Below are 9,774 nucleotides of genomic sequence, written 5' to 3' on the forward strand. Positions count from 1 at the left end.
TAAAAAAAAGCGCTTTCGACAAAATACTAAAATAGAGATCTATCGACAAAGACTACTCACTTCTGCCTAGCTTAATAGTATGAGATTGCCGCAGCTGATGATCTCTGGTTATTTCAGTTTCCGTTTTTAAAAGCGCTATATGTTGAGCCACCTCAGCTAGATTTGGCATGTGGCATTTTTAGCGGCAATCATTGGTCGATTCGCCGTCAAAGCAAACGTTGCCACCGGCGGAAAAGAAATACAGCCAAAATTTGGGAACCACGTAAGAGAATTATATATGTTAGATAATTAATTAAATCTTCTAATATATTAAATCATTAATAAAAACTGACCTAGTAAAATGATCATACTCTCGAAAATTGAATTTGTAACAAATTTTAGAATTACTTGTGTTAGTTCATTTCAGTTTTATCTATGAAATATATAACAAGAAACACGCTTGTACTTTAGATCTATTATTCATAAATACAAATTTTGCTTAGAAATATTACATTATATACATTTTACTACGAAATAATTTTTTTTGCTATTTTATGAGGGAATCCCTGCAAAGGGTACTAATTGTTCTAAATTGAGAAACGCCTGTCAGATAAAAATAACAATCGTGACACGTAATCTGAACTCCACCCATCCCCTGAGGCTGGCTCGACTACTATGGAGTGAAGGTCAAGTATAAAATGATTATAAAAATAAATAAATAATTAAATAACTTTTTCGGACGCGTTTTTATTAAGTTTTTTGTAGTATTCAATATGAAAATTATCGTTACATATTTGTTTCAGGTTCCTTTTTTAAATTTCTTTTATAAATTATGGTATTCAGAAATGATGTTAAGCTTTTTTTTCCCTTAAATTTTTGACTTTTTTGTCACAAAGGGTCACACTTCATCTTGCCCTAAAAATCTTCTCCGGCGTCCTCTCCTACAATGTCTTCTTAAAGACAAGTTTTTTAAAAAATTAAACAGTGCCATACAAAACACACAAAAAACGGACCTCCTCGTATAATTTATGTACGGATCTTCACATTCTAGGAATCGGTCATAATGGTTCGAGGGGGTGACCACATATGCTAAATAATTAATGCAGACAATATTTTAAGTCGCGAAATCAGACTCAAAACCTCCGACCTATTTTCTCCGAAGAAATCCGAATCCGTTGGATTTCTCTGAACAAGCCTGAATTGCAAAAATTGTTTGATTTGCTTAAAACGTTCTCGAAATAAGGTAAAATTAACTTTAAGGAGTCCTACGATCTTTCTCCTGGTAACCTATTAGGGCCAAATTTCCCAGACTTCAGCTAATTCTCATATTTTGAAGGTCATAAATCCAAATCCACACACACAAAAAAAGAGTTATGTTTATTCAGGGAAAGTACGTTTTGTGGCTGATTCCGTTATTTAAAATATCGTCTGCGCTAGTTGATTAGTATGTTTGTGGTCATACCCTCAAATCATTAAGATTGAGAACGTGAAGATCCAATCATTAGATCAAGAGATATTTAGAGTGTTCCTTTTATTTATTTACTGATCTATTTTCGTATCGTGGTCTGTCGCGCCAACTGCAATCGCCAAGGTGCCAAATAGATTTTAATTTTAAACTGCAATTTTTTTTAATTTTAAAAACGTAGATGTTTGCCTGGGGGTCGCTACTTTTCGAGTTGAACACTTTATGTAATTTTTTTTTATTTTTTGAAATTCGTTTAAAGTTTTTAAATTTTTTTTTTTAAGGCTGCTGCCCGTAAGTTTGCAAGACGTGGTATTATTCTGCCATAGATCACGATATGGAAATCACCCCTATATTAATGCAATTTAAAACTATTCTAATTAAATTGTGTCCAAATGTAAATTTTTTTGCAGGTTTCTTTTCAAATAGTTTATGTATAATTTTTCATTTTAGAAAGGCTTGGTGGCAGTCATCATTATAAACGATGTGCATAATCACAGTCTGAATACAGCATACTCGCTTAAGTTCCTCTCCCCAAATTACTCCAAAGAAAAGTTCTTTGGATATTTTAACGATGGTATGGGTATAATGAAATCCCGTAGTCATCATGCAAGCGTATTGATGTTAAAGGAGGGATTTGTAGAAGAAGACATGGATAATAGTCGAATTAATCCTTCTTACAGAACAGTCCAGAATTGGTACAATCAATGGCGGATTTTGAATCCTCCTCAAAAACCTCAAGATTTGACTGAGGTAAGTGATTATAATTTTCTTTTAATACAAAATTTCGTTTAGAATTTTTTCTTATAAATAATCAGTATAGTTTAGTATATTTAAATTTTCTGATAAATAGTCAAATATAGTTTAGCGTAATTATTGATTTTTCTGTAAAATAGTCTTATATAGTTTGGGAAGAAAAAAAAAAATATGTATTCCGAAAAATCAAGTTTAATAAATGTAATTTTTATCATTGAGGAAATTAACCTTTTCTGACCCTTTGACGCAAAATTTTTGTTAAACATATTTTTCATATTTTTTTCATTATTTTATATTAATTTATATGAAAAATTATAATTATAATAAAATATATGCAATATTATAATTAGCATTTTAATAATTTATGATTATGATACAGGTGTATTTTTCTGCGTTAAAAGTAAAATCTCCCAAACACGGCTCACTTACAAACAATAATTTTTCAAATGTGCACTTATTTGCAATTATTTAGATCTAAGAGAAACAATTATTCATCGCTGCAATTTCTTTAATTTGGATAATGCAGGCTTCCTGCAAAATGGACTGTGGTATGCTTGCAAGTGTCTATTAAATTTTAGGCAAGTTTCGTATTTTTTTTTCTTTCTATATTTGTTTGAGATCTAATACTTTAAGTCCTCTTCTTAGCAACGCTCTTTTATTTATTTGTTTTTTTTTTTCAAGTTTTTATTAAAATTTATTCGCGTGAGTTCCAATTCCACACTAGAATTTAAATATTACACACATATTTTAATAAAACTGAACTAGTATATTACTTAGAATGTAATTGAAATAAATTTTATGATGGAACTTGAAATTAAATCATTAACTTTAATACTATTATGAAAAATAAATACTAGGATAAAATCGATTATAGAATTTTAATAAATATTTTAATTAATTTTTAGATTTGTTTATTTTCTTTCATGTTTTAAAAAAGATATAGTGCGAAAAAAATATTTATGTATTATATATAAATGCATATATGTTAGCAATTCATCACTTTCTTTCTTTCAGAAATTGAAAGAGAACTTTACAGTTAACAAAAATTCTTCAATATTTGTTACGCTCAAGGAAAATACTTTTAGTATTTGTATCATTACGCCATTAATAAAAAGAGCTAATAAATTAATATTTTTTATCGATTTAACGATTTCTTGCAATGTGGCTGTTGAATTATTAATTCATTTTTATTTCAGAAACTGGATCACGCTACTCGAAAAATTATGCCGTTAATGAAAAGCTAACAAATGTTGTACTGTCGCTAAATTTTTTCTCCCCGATTCACTAGATAATTATTTCCACTAGATTTTGCGTGAATTGTCGCATCTATTGTGCAATATGAAGTTTCTTCATGTTGCATTACTGATCTTTCTGATGTCATGGCGTGAAATGTTTATCGATGGCGTGTTATTTCTAGTAGGATTTTGAGTGAATTGACGCGTCTATAGTGTCATATGAAGTTATCTTCATGTTGCATTATTGATCTTCATGTTGCATTACTGATCTTTTTGATATCATGGTGTGAAATGTTTATCGATGGCGTGTTATTTCTACTAGGATTTTGAGTGAATTGACGCGTCTATAGGGCAATATGAAGTTATCTTCATTTTGCATTATTGATCTTTTTGATGTTACTATTGAGGAAGGTTGGATTTAAAATATCGAAACTGATCTGCTGGAGAAAATTGTGGAGAAAGGAATGGCGCTTATCAGAAACATCTGTTAAGTTTTTTCCGGGATTTAAGCTGATTTTGGTGTAAATTCGAAAAATTAATGTTAGGTAGCAGAAAAAGTAGCTGGTGTTTCAATCTGTATTTCATAAGCATAAATTATTGAAATGCTACATATAATATTTTTCACTTATTTTGACCTAAATTAATACAAAATAATAAGAAAAAAAATATGAAGAATTTGTTTAATACAAATTCTGAACTAAGAGGTTAAATAATGACTCCCAATTTTTACCTAATCTTTTACTCTCATTCTAAAAACAGGGTTTTTCTAAGATCAGCTTTTGCGAATGCCAATGTGTATAATATGCTTTTTGTTTTTAATTGTTTCGGAAGTTTAGGTTATGCAATACGATTTTTCAAACCATGGCAACAATTTCAAAAGCAATTTGTACAAAAAAATTATATGCTTTTTTTACAGCAATCATTTCTTTTTCACAGAAATTTTTAATACTATGATAAACGCATTTTTTTATTATTATTTTTTTTAAAATTCAACTGAAAGACTATTGCAGTCGTATTTCTCAGTATTAGTAGACAGTATTTCTCAGAAATACTCTATTATAGCTATTAACTTATACATTTTGTTTTGGGAAGATTATTAGTGGTAATAAAATTTATGCTTGAGTATTTTATTCTTGTTATAAATTTAAATAAAATATTTGTAATAAATTTTGAATAAAAACGATTTTAAGAAATTTTAATTTAAATATTTATTAAGTCCTTATAAAAAGTTGTATAGGGCTGGTTAAATTTAAAATTTCAGTTTAATGCCTAGTCCTTTCATACTGGTTAGAAAAATTGCACTATAATTGCAATATAACACTAAAACGAGTAAAATAGCGGCACAATTCAAAAAATCATGTTTTGAGATAAGTGGATTTGAAGTTTTCATTGCTAATGAAAATGCATAAGAAATGCTTTAGTTTGCTTAAACGAAGATTACCTTCAAGTTGAATTATGAGTTGTGTTAGTATTGCTGCTGAAAAGAGTGTGTATTTTCACATTTACACCTGTTCTTAGTCCAAAACGCGTGTTTTTTTTAGTTGTGCCACTATTACAGCCTATGAGCGATATGCATACATTAAAATACACGTGAAATGTATGTATTTAATTCAGTTATTGGGTAAAGAAGTTTTGTTTTATACCCATGTATGCAAGACTTTCCTCGTAATCACCGCTTTTCATATATATTTTTAGAATCCTTTCAAAAATTAAATTAGAAAAGTAAAACAAATAAAAAAAATTAGAAAAGTATTAGGATCGCAGATTAGAGAGAGGAAATCTGACGAGTTACTATTGAGGAAAAGACCGAAATCTGTTCAATTGCCATACCAATATTAAATGTATAAATTTTTTCCTTTCGGCTCGCTTCTGTTTCCAAAGGCAATCAAACAGGTTTTGTCTTGCTTTAATCCAGTCCTCTTCAATAATAATTTTTTCAAGGTTTTCCCAAATCTTCTTCAAATATTTTCTTTTTTCTTCCCTTAAATATTAATGTAAGACTTCCAAATTTGATTTTATAAAAGTAAGCATAAGGAGTTTCGAAGGATTTTAAAAATATATATTAAAGGCAGTTTACAAAACACCATGCATTGAGATTTAAGAAAATTATCAGTCGTATATTTGTACCGATTGTTATTCTGTTAGTTTCGGTTCTATATATCAATTATTATTCTGTTAATTTCGATTCCGTGCATCAGTTGTTATTCTGATTATGTAGGTTCTACGTATCAATTGTTATTTTGTTAATATCGTTCTATAAATCAAATTTTATTCTGTTAATTTCGGTTCTTTGTATCAATTATTATTCAGTTTATTTCGGTTCTATATATCAAATGTTCTTAAGTTAATATCGGTTCTATGTATCAATTATTATTCGGTTAATTTTGATTCAATGTATAAACGACTTTCTGTTAGTTTCGATTCTATGTATGAACTTTTATTCTGTTAATTTCGATTCCGTGAATCAACTGTATTTTGCTAATTTCGGTTTCTATACATCGTTATTCAGTTAATGTCTTTTTTTCGGCATCATTTATTCTGTTAATTTCGGATCTATGTATAAAAGTTATTCTGTTAATTTTACATTGTATTAATTTTTTTTTAAATTCAAAATCTCGTCTTTGTCTATTTTCAGACAAGATCAAGAAAAAGACGTAAGACCAGTGAGGAAGACTTGGATGTGGATGAACCTTCAACATCTTCCGATACCTTAAATTGCGTTAACCAATCTACTGCAAATGACAATTTATCTGAAAGCAAACGTTCTCCCACCATTGGTACTGATTCACGATCAGAAAAAGAGACAAATAAACCTTCTCAAGCATCGGAAACAAAGAATAACGGTGGATCCCTGTTTCAACCCCCAGTAATGATTGAGGAGGAAATCGAAATTGTATCATCAGAACGACTTCCTGTCAAAGATACCGCTTCTCAATCAGTCACTGATACAAAAAAATCGGATAATATTTCTCAGGTATCAGTATTAAATAGTAGCGGTGGAATCCTGCTTCAACCCCCAGTAATAATTAAAAAAGAAATTGTCCCACCAGAACGACTTCCTGTCAATGATACTGATTCTCAATCAGTCACTGATTTAAAAAAATCGGTCCACCCTCCAGTAATGATTACGGAAGGTATTGTATCATCAGAACGACTTCCTCTTATTAATATTGGTGCTCAATCAATCACTAGTGCACAAGTACCGGGCTGTTTTCCTCAGGTATTAGTTTTAAATAGTACCAGTGGATCCTTGTTTCAACCCCCAGTTATGATTCAGGGAGGAATTATATCACCAGGACAACTTCCTGTCATGAATACTAATTCTCAATTAGTCACTGATGCAAAAGAATCGAACTGCTTTTCTCAGATATTAGTATTAAATAGCGGTGGAGCCCTATTTCAACTCCCAGTAATATCCAATCCTAGTAGCGGTGCAGCCCTATTTCAACTCCCAGTGATCCCCACTCCTAGTACCGGAATCGATGTGACCAGTACTCCAGTCCCTTGCCCAGTAATGGTTGGTGAAAATATTGCATCATCAGAACGACTTCCAGCTGTTGATACTGATTCTCAGTCAGTCACTGATGCAAAACAATCGGACTGCTTTTCTCAAGTATCGGAAACAAGCGGTGGAGCCCTGTTTCAACCTCCAGTAATGATTAAGAAAGAAATTGTATCACCAGAACGACTTCCTGTTGTTGATACCGATTCTAAATCAGTCCCTGATGCTAAGAAATCGGACTGTTTATCTCAAGTATCAGAAACAAATAGTAGCGACGGAGCATTTTTTCAACCTCCAGTACTGATTAAGAAAGAGATTGTATCACCACAACGAATTCCTGCTATCGATACTGATTCTCAATCAATCACTGATACAAAAAAATCGGACTGCTTTGTATCAAGAACAAATAGTAGGGGTGGATCCCTTTTTCAACCCCCAGTAATGATTAAGGATGAGATTGTATCAGAAGATGAACTGTGATGTGATAGTTATTAGATTTATCCAATTTCATACTTTCTCATTGTATATCTATCATAGACTCATCATAGTGTAGTTTTTGAAATTATAAAAGTAGTTCTCTAAATATCGCCCTTTGTATATCTAATTTTAGAATTCCTATTAGAACCTACATATGCCGCTCAATATTTTATCGAAGAAAAGTTATCAAGTTCTGAAGAAACATTATCCTAGTCAACCTTAGCAATGAGCAAATAAAATCATCAATTACTTGTCAGATGTATCTAAAAGGTGCGACTAATGCCTACTTTACCAAATACTATTTTTTAGGAGATGACTTTTAGTCCCACTCAGTAACTAATTTTTTTTTGGATAGTTTTAATTTCCACTTTTCTTTCAGTGACCTTTATAATGTTTCGTCGAACTTCGATGATTTTTTTTTTTAGATTTATGACTTCTGTATGGGTACAAATAATAATTTACTGATTAATAATAACTTATGTTTGTGAATATTGGAATGGTATCAGCATCGTGATTTGGCGACTGAAATTAACATAGCACATCGTACGACAACCGCAAATCATTTGCAAAATTGCAGGCATTTACAACAGCATTGTTCTGGACGCCTTTGACTAAAAATGATCAAATATTATCAGATGAAAGAGTTCACAACCATGAAAATGATTCCAACAAGGTTCAGGAAATGCTATTCACATGACAGATGGAACAATAAGCTGCGGATAAAAACACAGTTCCAGTGAAACCTTTGTACGAGTAAGTCTTAATTTAATTATATGTCTTTCATAATGAAATTAAATTTTAAATTCATGCTTATGTTAAATTAACTGGAACATGAAAAAGGAAGTTTAGAATTTATATTTCGACACATTTTAAGTTTAATAAAAATTAAATATTCTTTAAATTCTAATTCAATAAAACTGAAGTAAGATTTTTAAAATATTTCTTAACTTAAATTTATTACTATGAATATTTTTTTAAGGAAGATTGATCCACGTGTCATCCACCAACATGAATAAGATTTAAAAAAAAAAAATTATTACAGCTTTTTTTTTCTCCGTAAAAGTAAAAATGCGTAGATTTAAACATTTTTAGCAATTAATTTATATATATAATATACTGTAGATTTTACATTTTTGTTTAGATAGAGCTTTTTTACATTATTTAATTTTATGTATACCTTTATGACAGTTTTTCTTAAACTTTAATCAGTATGAATTCTATTATTCGTTTAACGTGTACTAAAGAATTATCAAATTTACGTTTTCATTCATGTACTTCAAAAGTAGGTTTCGGATTTAATATGCAAATATTTTTATACTTTTTTTCAAAAGAAACTTTTATATTTTTATAAAATAGTTATATTTCTTTTCATCATTGTTTATTTGAGGATTAGATTATGTGAATAAACCCATTAAATGATGATAATTCATAGAATTTCAATGTATAACAATAGGAAAATGTATACGACAATTATATGATTATTTTTTTCAGGCCATACATAAGTCGGGAATTGAAGAACATCCTCGAATTCATATTTGGTATCATGGCAATCATTACGACGTAATAACATCAAGGAAGGGTTTTAATGGTTCTGACAATTATTGTGATGAAACCTTCACGAATAATATTGACCATAGATGTAGTTTTAGATGCGCCATATGCTACTCTAATTGTTGTTCTGTTGGGGAGAAAGTTCGTTGTAACGGATGTGACAGGCTTTGTCAATCAGCGGAATGTTTTGAAAGACATCGGACTCCTATAGGAGGTCAAGTTTTTTTTCAATCTGTGACCAACTCTACCAATGCTGTAAATGGAATAGAACGAGACTGCAGTAAGGGTCAACATCTCTGTGGTTTTTCAAAATGTCCTTCCTGTAAAAAGTTCGCTGTTATGTCATCACATCGATGCTTTCTGGATAAACTTTCACCGATCCAACCTAATCAAAAGCTTATCTTTTTCGATCTGAAAACAGATCACATCTCAAATGAACATGTTGTCAACTTCGCTGTTGACTAGTATTTTGATGGCAAAGAGTTTGTTTTTGATGGATATAATTCATTGGATCGTTTTTGGTAGTTTTCTTTTTAGTCGAAATCATTCAGGGTATACGGCTATTGCTCATAACATGAAGGGGTTTGATGGGCAATTCCTTTTATCTTGGATGTTGCAACAAGGCATGACGCCGAAAATTATTCCAAATGGATCTAAGAAAATGGCTGTTCACCATACTGCTTTGAACATCAGAGTGATCACTCACTGGTTTGTATTGTATCAATGTACAGTCAATTCGCTATAACTCGAAGTACGATAACTCGAATATTACTATAACTCGATTTTTTTATGACCTTCTCCTATATGTGGCT

General features: G+C 30.5%; 1 protein-coding gene across 2 annotated transcripts in view; it reads left to right on the forward strand.

The window, feature by feature from the left end:
- The window catches only part of LOC122272072 (uncharacterized), a 33,782-nt gene extending 26,265 nt beyond the window's left edge, over window positions 1-7,517 (forward strand). The window contains exons 3-4 of one of the 2 annotated variants that reach the window (XM_071185489.1): window positions 1,895-2,194; window positions 6,068-7,517. In XM_071185489.1, the coding sequence (XP_071041590.1) occupies window positions 1,895-2,194; window positions 6,068-7,414 (1,647 nt within the window). In that variant the 3' untranslated portion in view covers window positions 7,415-7,517. The remainder of the gene's footprint in view (window positions 1-1,894; window positions 2,195-6,067) is intronic. The other variant, XM_071185490.1, reaches the window with a different exon arrangement.
- The last annotated feature ends 2,257 nt before the right edge of the window (window positions 7,518-9,774 follow it).

Source organism: Parasteatoda tepidariorum, chromosome 9 (assembly GCF_043381705.1).
Source record: "Parasteatoda tepidariorum isolate YZ-2023 chromosome 9, CAS_Ptep_4.0, whole genome shotgun sequence".
NCBI classification, from domain to species: Eukaryota; Metazoa; Arthropoda; class Arachnida; order Araneae; family Theridiidae; genus Parasteatoda; species Parasteatoda tepidariorum.